The sequence below is a fragment of the Aedes albopictus genome, chromosome 2, assembly GCF_035046485.1.
Source record: "Aedes albopictus strain Foshan chromosome 2, AalbF5, whole genome shotgun sequence".
Lineage (NCBI taxonomy): Eukaryota > Metazoa > Arthropoda > Insecta > Diptera > Culicidae > Aedes > Aedes albopictus.
The window spans coordinates 354,024,365-354,039,407 of NC_085137.1; the positions used below are offsets into that span (position 1 = coordinate 354,024,365).

Genomic DNA, 15,043 nt, shown 5'->3' on the forward strand with positions numbered 1-15,043 from the left:
TTCTGTTCACAGGCAAGCGCATCGCTTCCAGCTGTTGTGATAGGTGAATCTTTCGAGTGCTACGGGGAAGATCGAAAAAACATATTGTAGTGATCGTGAAGTGGTTTAAAATGGAACAAATTGTACATTGCCTATATAAACAATAAATGATTTTTTTATAGAATATTGTTATGTTTGTAATATTATGTATTAGCATTGCTATTTAATCTGATTCCCATAATCTGCATTCCATTAATAGCAAAAAATTACTAATATTTGAGTACTTTCAATTACCCATAATTCAATAAATGCAGCTTACTCATATATGGGTAATGCCCCATTACCCATAAAATGCGAATGTGCACTTTTTGGCGATTATGGGTAAACTACTTGACCCATATTTGGGTAAACTGACCTTAGCGTGTAATTGAGTCAGTCCGCAACACTCAGTAAAATATATATATTAGTTTTATTTACCGTGTTTTGCCACCCACTGCTCTCGGTTTGCGAAACTGACAGTTTCCCTTGTTATGTCATCCTAGCCTGGTCTTGTTTACATGCGTGCTTCACGCAAAGTTCCTCTGGCGTTTTTGTGGCGAAAATAGGCAAATAATTTCGAGTTTTTAGGTAAAATGAATTGTTTAAATAAGTTAAAACCGCTTGCCAGCAGCGCTGGCATGCTATCCCGCACCTACGCATTCAAATCGGACCTGAAAATCAAGTGGGTCCGACCGGAGAAAATCCCCTGCTACAAGCCGCAGAAGAGTGGCGATTTGCACCCGATGCGACCGATTGCCGGTAGCGAGCTGCTGAAGGATTTTCAGAATTCGAAGGAGCTGGAGAGGTGAGTTTGTTGCTGGTCAAATGTTTTTCTGTGTGATAAAACTGAATATATTTTGCTTGCAGTGCGGATGATACGGTACGAGCAATGTTCTCCCTCGAGAATAATCGCCGGCGGGAAATGCTTGAAAATTTCAAAGAGGAGATGGTGAAACGGGTTCAACGGCATGAGCTGGATTACGGCTCAGTGGAGGCCAAGTGTATGGTTGCTAGTTTACGGAGCAAATAGGACGTAATACTTATTATATGATGTTGCTTTTAGTGGGCCTGATGACTGCGCAAATCAGAAGTCTGCAGGAAGTTATGGAAAAGTTCCCTCGGCAATCTGCTGCGAAGGTGCATCTGAAGGAGTTGATCGACAAGAGGAAACGTTTTCTAAGATACCTGAGACGTTGGGACTACCGGAGGTTTGAGTATGTTCTTGAAAAGCTGGATTTGGTGTATAAGCCGTATCCGACGTAAGTAACGAATTTATTTTCTATAGAATATACCAATGAATGGTTAGGGTAATTAGAAGTTACTACAAGGGCCCATATAGCCGAGGCGGTAAACGCACGGGTATTCAGCATGACCATGCTGAGGGTGACGGGTTCGATTCCCGGTCGGTCCAGGATCTTTTCGTAAAGGAAATTTCCTTGACTTCCTTGGGCATAGAGTATCTTCGTGCCTGCCACACGATATACGCATGCGAAATGGTCATTGGCAGAGGAAGCTCTCAGTTAATAACTGTGGAAGTGCTCATAGAACACTAAGCTGAGAAGCAGGCTTTGTCCCAATGAGGACGTTACGCCAAGAAGAGAGAGAGAGAGAAGCTAACTACAAACGGAGCCTGATGAGTATCAGGGCGCCCTCCATAGTATTCAACCCTTACAGAGCTAACCTAAGCAATGGTACAACTGAACTTGTGCTTCTCCAAGGCAGTCAGCTGCCTTTCCCGAGGCTCACACCCAAGGCACAAAAAGGGCGGGATTATGAGCATGTTGTTCATTAGTTTTAGTTGGGTGTTTCACATTATGCATTTTATACGGTATATTTTCGCCTCTGTTTTTGAGCAGTGATTGTAAAAAAACTGATACTGTCTAGTTTGGGTAATGGCGACGGTTAGGATCTATTCACCATTAAAAGAACAGCAACGATCAAGTGGTACAACAGCCCAAGTGGCTTTAGAACAAGAACCACATTTTTGCAAGAACCTTATTTCTATTTAGGAAATCTTTTAAATCCCTTGTTTGCTACTTTCGCTAAACATGAAATGGCAAACTCGTTTGTCATCGGGCATCAGTGATGTATCCAGTCTTGCGAATAATCGCGACCATCACGAGACAATCACTTGAACCGCTTTCTGGAGTCACCCTTCCCAAGGTGATACGAACCAGCAAGCATGTCACGCCTGCAATGACAAACATGTTGTGGGTTCCACCCTTCGCAGCTTTGCAGCGATAGCAGTTGCTGAGTATGCTTCAGGCGGGTTGCGAGAGAATCAATCTCTCTGAGCAACGATGCATAACGGGCGAAGTAAAAGCGTTTGCAGTAGTCAGGGCGAACTGCGTGGTGCGCTCAATGTGTGCGTTCAAACTGAGCTATGCAAAACGAATAGGATTTATGACGTAGTACCGTGCTTGTGATAATACACATGCATAGTTTTACATGCTGTTGCGCGTGCATCTGCTTGAGGCGACGGAGAGAGTCATGACACTCACATGAGCCGTATCCAAGTCAGGATGATTGTAGAAAAACAAGTGTGACCGGGTGACTATGATGGGATTCTGTCTTTTCTGGTGTTAGCGACTGTATAGAGAGCGAATCAGAAACCGCAGAGACAGGGTGATACAAGCTTGGTGTTTATCAGCTTTTTTGTGACTTGTACGCTGATGCTTCGCGACACTGGATGTATCTGTTCAAAATCTCAACAGGAAATACTATTGTTCGGTTTATTTACCGCATAATGAATTACTCCTACTGATATGCCTTTAAGCAAGTCAAAGCATACTGCACTTCAAAGCGGCTTCTGCTAATTGTTAGCAGTAATACTTATGGTCACCATATTATCTGGGGCTGCTCAGACATTAAATTAAGAAGCTCCAGTTGGATGGAATACTTAAGTATGTAGTACAGATCTTGGATTACTCAACATAGGCAACCGCCAAACCTTCATTGCATGTGCTAGAGAGGAAGTGTTCGACATAACGCTTTGCTCTAGCAGAATTAGTCATGAGTTAACCAATTGACATGTGTCAGATGAAAAATCTATGATGGAGCGTTCGGCTTGATCGGATGCTTTCAGGTCGCTTGCAAGGCCTACCTATAACAGAAAGCTCTTCAGTCTGCTGAGCGAACCGGCTGAAAAAAATCTTTGTTCAAAATGTTTTCAGTTTAAGTGAAGTCAATCCGTTGAACAAAATTTCCGAGTGAACGAACGTCATTTGCTAAATGACAATTTCACTTCCTTTGACGAGGAAGTTCTGGAATGCTGATTCAGCACACACTTAGCCGGACTACATCTTTGGATGAACCTGATGTCTTTTCTTGCACTTAAGATTCTCGGGCTTCGGATTTGGAGCAGATGCAATATATCCTATTTTGCCTCAGAAGGGATTTGATTATTTCAAACATGTTAAAAAAACTACTTGTTTGCAATTTTGCTAACAGGGTATATCCCCAAATTTTGGTGGGATATCACTGTAAAATTTATTTAGTATGAAGAAGCAAAGAGTTCTAGGCCCATCAGTTTAACCATTTTTCTTCTGAAATGCTTAGAACACATTGTCAATCATCACATCCGTGATTTTCAGGTATCAGTCCAATGTGCGTCTTTATGTGAACCAACTCGCTTACCAATCTGGAAAGTCCACTGTGACTCTTTTACTCAAAGTTGTTTACGATATCGAGAAAGCATTCACTGAAAAGCAATCTTGTTTGGGTGTTTTCTTAGATATCTAGGTTGCTTTTGACAACGTGCCTTTCGATGCCATATTCGAAGCCGGAGTCGTGCTATATCTCTAATGATTTCCAATTGGATCTACCAAATGCTCAAAAACCGATATCTGCGACAAGCAACGATTAGGAAATTGAGTGTTTGTGGATGCTTTCATGGGGAATCTTGTCACCTCATATTGAGTTCAGAATATAGAAAGCTTGTTTGGCCTCCGGGCAATGCCGGCGAACCTTTGGTACAGCTTGGGGTCTAAAACCCAAGTATATCAAATAGATTTAAACAACTGTTTTTCGACCGACGTTGGCCTATGGATGTCTTCTCTCTCTTCTTGGCGTAAAGTCCTCATTGGGACAAAGCCTGCTTCTCAGCTTAGTGTTCTATGAGCACTTCCACAGTTATTAACTGAGAGCTTCCTCTGCCAATGACCATTTTGCATGCGTATATCGTGTGGCAGGCACGAAGATACTCTACGCCCAAGGAAGTCAAGGAAATTTTCTTTACGAAAAGATCCTGGACCGACCGGGAATCGAACCCGTCACCCTCAGCATGGTCATGCTGAATACCCGTGCGTTTACCGCCTCGGCTATATGGGCCCTTCTATGGATGTCTTGTGTGGTGCTAAAAAGGCGAAGTAAGAACAATCTAATCAAAATCAGGCCATCTCCAAATGATGTGCTTGATGGCAATGTTTGGAGCGTTCTCTTTCACTCCCACGGTAACGCTCGAAGTTCTGTTTGGCGTTGCCCCACTACACATTCATCTTCAACAAGAATCACTTTCTTGCAGTTACCGCCTCTGGGTACTCGGTTGACTAGAGGAAACTCATGGTAAACCGCAGATCAATAAACACCTCGTTGTTTCCACTTTTGGTCAATTGGGACAAAGTTGTCCTTACTCCAAGTGATCTTACAATTGCTTGTAATTTTCCATATAGGGCAGTGGCGTAGCAAGGAGGTGCGGAGGATGCTAGTTTGAATAAAGTTCTTTATAAGTTCAATTTCATTATTTCGCAGATCTGCTGATAGGTATGTAGGGGCCCTTTCGTGATTATCAAGAGTTTTTAGAATAAGGCGCTCAGATAGCTTTTTAAAAGTCGTCAAATAGTTTAGTTAATTCAGTAGTTAGTTTAGTTTAGAAGTTTGGTGATTCTTCTTTGTACCTACCCATTTATGAATACATTTTTTAAGAAATTTCATTCTAAAATTATTCTTTGTGAGGCCCTCACATATGTGGGACTTGAGCTACTATTACGATAAGCTTGGTAACATAAATGGTTGTTCATTAATTAAGATCTGACCATATGTTACGTCAAAATCGTAATAACAATAGTTTGTCCATTATTTTTTTGCTCTCGTGAAAGATAAGTGAAATCAACTTATTCCTTGAAGAATTTCTGCAAGAATTCCTCAATAATGAAGCCTTTTCCGATTTATTCTTTTCCGATTTATCAAGCAGTTACTTCAAGAACTTCTTCAAAAAATCCTCTAAGATTTACTCCAGAACTTTTTTAAGAGATTCCCTCAGAAATTCTTCAAAGCAATGATTTAGGAATACTTACAACGATTCCTTCAGGAACTCCTCCAAACATTTATTTAGAAATTTCTTCAAAACATTTTCAAAGAATATTTTAAGAATTCTTTCAAGGTTTTTTTTAGCAATTTCATCAATTATTTCTTCACAGACAAACAGACGTAACTCTTAGAGCACGGGTTTCCAAGCGGTGGGTCGTGGCCCCCTGGGGGCCGTGAAGCCAGTCCAGGGGCGCTGCGATGTTACCAAAAAAAAAATTAAATTTTTATTTTATTTTATGCAAATTATATCCATTTTAAATTTTGTATACCGCCATTTGTATACCAATTTTCAGTATAAAACGCCTTCAGAAGAAAAAAAATTTTGGCTGCGCCGTTATTTCTCAGCTACGACTCAAATTTAATGTTCATGACATCATTGTTTACGAAATGTGAGTGCCGAATAAAAAAAACGTATCATTGATCGTCGAAAATCCCTGGCAGAGTAGATTTCTGGCTACGTCACTGTACCAAAAAAAAACAGTTTCGTTAATTGAATTCATTAAAAATATATATATATATATATTGCCCCAGATGCTTTGACAATTCTTGAAGAGGGTCGCCACCTGAAAAATGTTGGGAACCCCTGTCTTTGAGGATATTCATCAAAAACTTTTGTCCGGTGTCTTTTTCATTAGCACACTGCCACCTGTTGGTAGAACCGCGCGAGACACTGTTTGCCATGATGGATTTCGAATTGACGTTTGTCTAACACGCATACTACATACTACATAAATCACCCGTAATTTTCGTTTGCATCATTCAGCAACGTGTACACTGGTAAACGTCAAAGCGATCGAACACTATCGCCTCTGGTGGAAAGATCGCACATATCAAATGGAATATGAATTGATCGTTAAATGCATGTGCCAGCTGTTTTGAAAAGTGTTACGTCTGTTTGTCTGTGATTACTTCAAGAATGTCATAAAGACCTTTGAAGATTAAGTCATGAATTCCTTTAAAGAATCCTTCAGATGAACCTTAACGAAGTTTTCCAAGGATTTTTTAAAGAGATTTCTTCAAGAAGGAATCTTGCAGGAGTTCCTCATTCCTCCTCCTTCATCTTTGATGAATTTCTGAAATTATGCTTAAAGCCATACCTGAAGGGAGCTTTCTAAAGAAATTTTGGAGAAATTCTCGAACGCATCCATGTAAAAATGCTGGCAGGAATTTTTGGAGGAATTTCTTACGGAATCGTTGAAGAATGCTATAAAAATTCTGAAAGAGTCATTGGGATGATTTCATCATCATTGGCTTGAGGTCTCATCTCGATCCAACCATGCACGCCCATACCTTCTACTGACAAGCACCATAATTTGTGTTCCTGCTGATAGTGGTGCGCGATCGAATTAAGATTGTTTACATAGAGCACTTATGCTTTTTCATACGTTAGACTAGAACTTTGATAAATTACGATTCGATTAGCAAGGATCCTAAGAAATTTTGAAAGCAAAGATACTTTTGGACGAATTTATTATGAAATGCCTGGATTATTTCTCTCCACTTCTTTGGTGTAAATAAAAAAACAATCTTCAAAAACATACATACAGATTTCCTAGGAAGAATTTCGAATTACCGAAGGCCTTGGGAGATCTTTGGTTGATTTCCTACAGCAATTATTGAAAGAATTTATGATGAAATCGCTGCAGGTATAACTAAAGAAATGCTTGAACACATTCCTAAGAAATCCGTACAAGTAAAAGTCCTTATAGTTCGAAGACATTTCTTAAAGAATTCAATCAAGGAATTCCAGTAGAATTTCTGTGAGAATTCTTGAAAGAGGTCTTTCAATTTTTTGTTTGAATTTCTGAATTATTCATTGGAAGAATCCCTGAATCCTTGAAAGTCTTATTGGAGGAATTTCGAAACCATTTCTTGCAAAAACCAAAAAACCTTAAGGATCCTTTTGAGAAATTCCTATGGAATTCATTGAAGGAATTTGTGTAAAACAAAACGAAAACAAAAAAAAAACTTACGGGAGTAATAATCCTTGCATTAATGAATTTACAAAGGTTTTCTTGTGCACAATTTTTGGTAACATTCCTGGGGAAATCATGTATTGAATTTATAATGAAGAATTGCTTGATGAAATCATTTTGAGAAGTTATAAGAGAATACTTGAATAAATTCAGAACGAATCTTTGGAGAAATCGCAAGAGGATTTATTGGATGAACAACTAGAGGATCTCAAAAACAAAATCTCGAAAGAGTTTGGGAGGAATTTCTTAAAGCATTTTTTTAAAGAGATTTTTTTTTAATTTCGATTAAATCTTGGTTGAATTCCTAAAGGAATGCCAAAAATAATCCTCGGTAGAACCTTGGAGAAATTCTTCTTCTTCATGGCTGTACGTCCCCACTGGGACTTGGCCTGCCTCGCTTCAACTTAGTGTTCTTTGAGCACTTCCACAGTTATATTTGAAGGGCTTTTTTTGCCTGTCACTGCATGAATTTGTATATTGTGTGTGAGGCAAGTACAAAGATACAATATGCCCAGGGAGTCGAGAACAGGGATCGAACCCGCCGTCTGCGAGTTGGCGATCCATAGCCTTAACCTCTTGACTAATTGGAGACCCTCCCTTGAAGAAATTATTCAATAAATTAAACATGGAATTCTTTCGCGTTGAAAATTGGATAATTTTTAACAGATTTTTAAAGGAAGCGATTCCTGAAGAATTGCCGATGAATACCCTCTATGAAATGTTAGTCTTGCATTAATCACCTAAAGAGGGAATTCGTGAAGGCATCATTGAGGAAAATTCTAAAGAAATTATTTGATTATTTTTTAAGATAGGGTGTTTGTTGCTTCACTACAAGCATATACGCTCCATCCTACTCAAAACAAAGAAATTAAGCGCTTATTTTGTTTTGTTTCTGGCTTATTTAAGAAGTGAGAACGAATTTTGTTCAATTACGGAATTAATTTGTGCCGTAATCGGTTTGTTTTACAATGGGATAAATTTGGGACCGTTAGGTTAAGGGCATCGTGACCCTACCAGGAATCCTAACAGAATTTTGTCGAGTCGCTCCGGATTACGTGCAGTTTCGGATACCACAGAAATTCCGCATACCTCACTCAAGTTACGAACAGCGATTTGTTAGTCACTCCGCTTTCCGATGTGGTTACACTTCTACTATTATTGTTTATTTTTGAGCTTCTCAATAATGACATTTCCATAGACAAATAGACGACCAAAGCTTGAACCAAAGCGTCACAGACAATAGACATACAAATGACAAATATAACATAAATCTAATTACCGCAGGGTACATCAATAGTGTTTATTACTCTACATTCCTCACCTGGTCCGAGGATTGAAATATGCATAAAAACAAAGAATTTTATTGATACCGACATAGTGTTGAAAAATAAAATTGACCCAATCATTCGTTATAACGTGCTGGCATTTTTTTAAATTCTTCTGGAGCGCTTGGGTGGTGGCGTTTCTTTAGAAATCGGGCTCCGAGTCATCTCATTCGCGGTAGCTGTTTTTGCATCTGCCGTAGCTGCACCTGTCACAGCGGGATCTGTCGTAGCTGGATCTGTAGGATCTGGATCGGTCGTTGCATCATGCGGAATGGGCCATCCCCCTGAGGTGCGCTACAGGCCGACGATATCCAACTCCACTGCCAACAAGAACAACAACGTCACTTTCGCCTCTCTGAATCACCGAACACTCCGGTCGAAAGCTGGGCTCCAATTCTCCCGTCTCATAACCCTTGATCATGACGGCGTCTCCAATTGTTACATCTGCCCCTTTGGCGTGCTGTCGCTTATCGGGGCACAGCCTCCCCCGCAGTGAAGTGCTAATGAAGGCAGCAGGTCCCTTACAGGTCCTCCAGTAAGCAGCTCCATTGGAGACCCCCCGGCAACAGAATGCGGAGCGGTGCTGCAAGAATACACACAATCCTCAAGCGCCCTCCTCCAGGCATCCCATAATAACCTCCCAACTCGCAACGCTCGGAGCATCCCCTGGTTCCGTCGTTCGACCAACTCACTCATTTGGGGCCGGTAGGGGATGACACCAAGGATGGCACGGACTAGTTGGATGCTTCCCGCTGGTACAGCAGCTCGAAAACTCCTCGCTGGCAAATGGAGGTCCATCATCCGTTCGAACCGCTTCAGGACAAGTGTGCTCCGCGAACACTCGCCCCAGTGCCTCGATACTCTTGTGCGCACATGCTGTCCTCATCTCAATCACAGTCAAAAATCGGCTGCAGCAATCAACTATAACCAAAAGTGTCACACACTCCTTTGCAGAAAAAAAAAATCCAATGTCAAATCCCGCCACGCACGATCAGGCATTTCTTTACGTAGCATCGGCTCAGGATTTCCTTATTGGCTTACTGATGCACACTCTGCACACTCTTGCACACGATTTTCCACGGAACGGTCCATATACGGCCATATTCTCATTGAAACAACTCCAGGATGACCCCTATGTGCGATATCCAACGTACCCTGCTGAAGCCCCGATGGAAAAATGACTCCACCATTTCTCACCATTAGATTATCTATGACCCCCAGTTCCTTCGGATAAAACTGATATGAAATCATCTGTGATGGCCACACTTGAGATTCAATAGCCTTCGCAACCTCTGTGGGTACGTCTTCATTACTGGCTTTCTTTCTAAGCTCATCCATCGGCCGTCACCGACAAACATAGTGCTCCGAAGTCTCATCGAAAGGTGGATCTGTCCGCTGACACAGCCTCGAGAAGATGTCCGAGATATTGTCGGCTCCAGGAACATACACAACTGCGTCAACACAGCACCAAGACCCACTGCTGACGCATCCACATACAGTTCGGTTGGGTCATTAGGGTCAAAGAATCCCAGACGATAAACAGTGCCGGCTAGCTCGCTGTACAGGTCGTCAAATGCTGTCCTCTGCTCAGTACCAAACAAATCCACCTCACCCCTAACGAAACAACGCAAAGCTTCTAACCTCTCCCCTTGTCTCCGGCACCCTAAAGCTTCTGATTGCTGCCACTTTGTCGTCGGCAGGACTTATACCATGACCGCTGATCTTGAAACCAAGTATCTCCAGCTCCTCCACCTCAAACAAGCATCCATCCTTGTTCAGCAAAGCGTGATTCCTCTTAATTACAGCCAACACCTTTTGTAACCATTCATTGTGCTCGGTTAGTCGCTCTCCACACCACAACATCATCGATACAAACTATTACCCCATCAATGCCCGCCAACATCTCGCTCATTCGTTGAAAAATCTCTGGCGCGCAATTTATGTCAAACATTAGGCGCCTGAAACGCATCAGACCCCCGCTCGTCATGAAGGTTGTTACCTCTCGCGATTCAGGATGTAGTTCCACGTGGTAGTAGGCAGAGGAAACATCAAGCTTTGGGAAAACAACCGCTCCTTTGAGCTTATTAAGAAAAGTATCGAAAATTGGAAGTGGATAGTGCTCATGTTGTATCGCTTGATTGGGATATCGCACATCAATACATAGCCGCATATCATCAGTCCCCTTGGGGACCACTACCATTGGAGAAATTCAGTCAGATGGCCCAATAACTGGTTCAATCATATCGGCATGGAGCACTTCCTGAAGCCCCTGATTGACCCTAGCCTCCATTGCCACAGGGACTCTGAGGTAAGCCAACTTCCTTGGAAGCATGGTGTAATCAATCAACAGCTCCACCTGGACGTTCGGAAATCTTTGAAACGCAACCCTCTTTTGGACAACACTGTATTTATACCTCTAAAGCCTGGAACACATAGCGTCCGTTCCGTCGAGGTTTGCGTTTTTTTGACAGTTTTCCCATGGGAAATGTGTCAAATTACTGTCACGCACACGCAAACGTATGCATTGTGTGGGGCACTTAACCCTTCTTTCAACACCGTGAGATCCTCAGTCGTCTCTTTGCTAAGCAGACATCGTTGTGCCCCTTCAATCATAAAAGAAATCCGCATAATTCTTGGGCTTTGTATCATGAATCGCTATCCAAGCTTCAAAAATGGCCAAAACCCGCAAGGGTTCCTGAGAAGCATACGCTGTATACTGTCAATCGCATTGAAACCCTCTATTCTTGGCGCTACGGTCTTCAACCGGTCTCGCATCTTTTCAATGTCGTTACACTCTCGGTGTGCGCTACGGTCTTCAGCCGGACTCGCATCTTTTCATTTCTTCTTCAGTTGTGCGCTACGGTCGCCAACCGGACTCGCATCTTTTTTTCACTTCATCCTCGGTGTGCGCTTCGGTCATCAACCGGACTCGCATCTTTTCTTTTTTCTTTTCTTCACTACGATTTCACTTTTAAGCTTCCAACTTCTAGAGAATCGATTTTCACTTTAGAACTTGCGACATCCCTCACGATGCCATGGAATTTTTCAAATCGTCCCCGCAATCAATAATCTACATCGTACACAATCCTCTCAAGCATACACACAATGATCACTGATCGAACATGTAGCATCAAGAACTCAAAACATCCATTTATTATCGTTCAACTTTCAAGTCCCCTCTCAAAAACCGGAACCGCAGTTTAAAGGAAACTTACCGTAGCAAACAAATCGTACCGGCTGCGCCAAATTGTCGAGTCGCTCCGGATTACGTGCAGTTTCGGATACCACAGAAATTCCGCATACCTCACTCAAGTTACGAACAGCGATTTGTTAGTCACTCCGCTTTCCGATGTGGTTACACTTCTACTATTATTGTTTATTTTTGAGCTTCTCAATAATGACATTTCCATAGACAAATAGACGACCAAAGCTTGAACCAAAGCGTCACAGACAATAGACATACAAATGACAAATATAACATAAATCTAATTACCGCAGGGTACATCAATAGTGTTTATTACTCTACAAATTTTTTAAAGTTTTGTTTCAGAGGAATCATGATTATATCCTGGAGATATTCTTGACTGATATGCTTGATGGAAACATAGAATCCTTTTTTCGAAAGATTTATCGATAGAATTTTGAAGGAGTCCAATGGAAAATTGCAATAGAAATATTTAGAAGAGTTCCTAGAAGAATGCTAATAGAAATTCCTGAAGGAATGTTTGCAAAAACTCCTAAAATTGATGGATTTTAAAGAATTCTTTGGAAGAGTTCCAGAAGGACTTTCGAAAGAATTCCTATTGGTTTTCTTAGAGGAACTTCTGTAGGAATCATTGGAAATCTTGAATTATTATTCAATGGATTCTTTAGAAATTTCCTGGAGGATTTCTAGGAACAATCTCTTAGTAAAACATTAGAGAAACGCCTTGATGAATCCTTGCAGAAATTTTTCGAAGATATTATTGCATTCATTCAAGAATTATCCTTAGAGGAATTTGTGAAGGAATTCTTGGAAAAATTTCTTAAGAACGCCAAGTGATGAACGCTTGAGGAAATGCCAAGATATTGTGCATCCCAGCTTAATCACTCAGATGCTGATGATCTCAACCAGCCGTCGTTTATCGCGAAAAGATTGCGCTCCGTTTGATTTGTATACGGCGGCTGATTATCCATGACAGCTCCCACCCGGCGGCTGCAAAAACAGTTTTAGCCAAGGTGCACACCGTGTGTAAATCATACGTGCGCGGTCTTGCGCGATCTGATGCTGCGCGTTTCGAACGCAACTTGTTGAGAATCTAAGATAAGCGCGACAATAAATGCTTGGAGAAATATCTTGTAGAGTTATGTGAGGGAATAATAGGACGTGATCGATAAAGTTCTAGATTTGTAGTAATGAGATTTATTTTTGTATGGTGAGAAGACGAATTCTCCGTTTCTGCAATTGTCAAAAATTGGGTAACTGTGTTGTTAAAATTGCAAGAAATGCAGAAAACAACAACACTGTTCTCCAAAGTTTTGCTCAAACAGCATCATATTAGGCAATGAATCATAATACCCACGATTTTTACACCATTTCATTGTAGAAACGGAGAATTTACCTTCTCACCAAACACAAATTGAGTTCATAACTACAAATCTAGTACTTCACTGATTTCGTCCTATTGAAAAATCCTTGAAGAATCTTTAGAGAAATACGTCACTTTCGTGGAAAAAAACAGTAAAGCAATATTTGGAGGACCTCCTGAAAGAAACCATGGAGAGATGTTTAAAAAAAATGTAGAAGAACTACTCTTCCTCAGGCGGAGTGTGATGTAATTTCTTGGAAAAATATCTGATTCCAAAAGAATCATTGGAGAATTTGTAGTAGTAGGACGGAATCGGCGAAGTACTAGATTGAAAGTAATGAGCTGGATTTTTGTATGGTGAGATGATCAATAGGACACAATAGGTGAAGTACTAGAATTGAAGAAATGAGCTGATTTTTAGTATGGTGAGGAGGCCAAATCTCCGTTTCTGCAATGAAATGGATTAAAAAGCGTGGGTATTATGATTCCTTGCCTAATTTGATAATGTTTGAGCAAAACTTGGGGTAACCCTGTTGTTGTTTTCTCCACTTGCAACGTTAACAACACAGTTACCCAAAGTTTTGCTCAAACATCATCAAATTAGGCAAGGAATCATATTACCCATGGGTGCTTTGCATGCTTTTTGCACCACTTTATTGCAGAAACGGAGAATAGGGTACTGTATTGTTTTGATTTTGTATTGAATTTTGACGTTTCTTGGCCTTGTTGTTTACAAAATTTCTGTAAGAGTGAAAGAGAAGGAGAGAATTTCGTGCAGTGCCCTATTGACCTGCTCACCATACTAAAATTTAGCTCATTACTACAAATCTAGTACTTCGCCGATCTGTTCTATTCTCCATTTCTGCAATGAAATGGTGCAAACAGCGTGGGTATTACGATTTATTTATTAATTTGATGCTATTTGAGCAAAAGTTTGGGTAACTGTATTGCTGAAGTTGCAAGAAATAAATAATGGGGGTTTGGAGTGATTTGGTTTGAGGTTTCCGCTTGTCTCCAAAGCTTTTGGAATTGCAGTCAAATTTTCATTAATCGATGTTTCTATCCTTGAATAGTTGAATATGATTTGAAACTAGTAATTATTAAATTATACATTATAGGCACTTCCATTGGATCACCCGCAAGGATTCACTCCGTAAGCTGACCGACATCCACTGCGATGGCATCAAGAGCACTCGCCTACAAAGCTACCGCGAATTGCTGGAATCCCAACAGTTGGACTTCCTTGCCAAGAAGTTGGCAAACTTGGAGTTCATTCGGAAGGAGCAGATGGAGTGCAAGGTTCCCGTCACGGTCACCGTGGAGCAGATCCAGGCGGTGAAAAAGCAGTACGAAGAGTTGAAGGAAAAACGAAAATTGCTGGAGGAAAAAACACACGAAGAGGAGTGAATATGCTTTGTTATAAAAACTTGTTTATTTCGTGTATAAAATAAAATAAAATTAGTTACTAGTAGAGTATTAAATTGTATAATGTTTTTTTGATTAAGTACTTTTGCATTTTACAATCTACAGTTTAAAGATTTCTTATGCGATTGCGGAAGTAGATTGATAATTTTTTTAGAGCGAATTGCCATATGCATTCTTTACAAACAAATATTCGATAACTTAAAACGTAGTTTGCTTAACAAAGTCCAGATTCTTGCATTACAAACTGGTCATGGCCGGTGGTCGGGCGTACGCCTTGGGAATGAATCCGTACTTCCTCGTTTTGGGGGCGTAAGCCCAAAGCCAGCCGTCTACAGTTTGGTTGTTCAGGTCAGCGTAAATCCAGTCTCCTCGTCGGACCGATAGATCATCCGGTGCTTGTGCCTTTTTGAGGGGAAGAGAAAAA

General features: G+C 40.9%; 2 protein-coding genes across 2 annotated transcripts in view; one reads left to right on the plus strand and one right to left on the minus strand.

Annotated features, from left to right (window-relative positions):
* Positions 1-502: 502 nt before the first annotated feature.
* LOC109416209 (small ribosomal subunit protein uS15m) lies at positions 503-14,675 on the plus strand. Its single transcript, XM_062852756.1, has 4 exons — positions 503-823; positions 886-1,019; positions 1,082-1,277; positions 14,313-14,675. The coding sequence occupies exons 1-4, from the start codon at positions 612-614 to the stop codon at positions 14,599-14,601; spliced, it is 831 nt and encodes a 276-aa protein (XP_062708740.1). The 5' UTR covers positions 503-611; the 3' UTR covers positions 14,602-14,675.
* The window catches only part of LOC115263138 (SH3 domain-containing protein Dlish), a 30,905-nt gene continuing 30,464 nt past the window's right edge, over positions 14,603-15,043 (minus strand). The window contains exon 3 of the mRNA XM_062852755.1: positions 14,603-15,021. Coding sequence (XP_062708739.1) covers positions 14,857-15,021 — 165 coding nt within the window. The 3' untranslated portion in view covers positions 14,603-14,856. The remainder of the gene's footprint in view (positions 15,022-15,043) is intronic.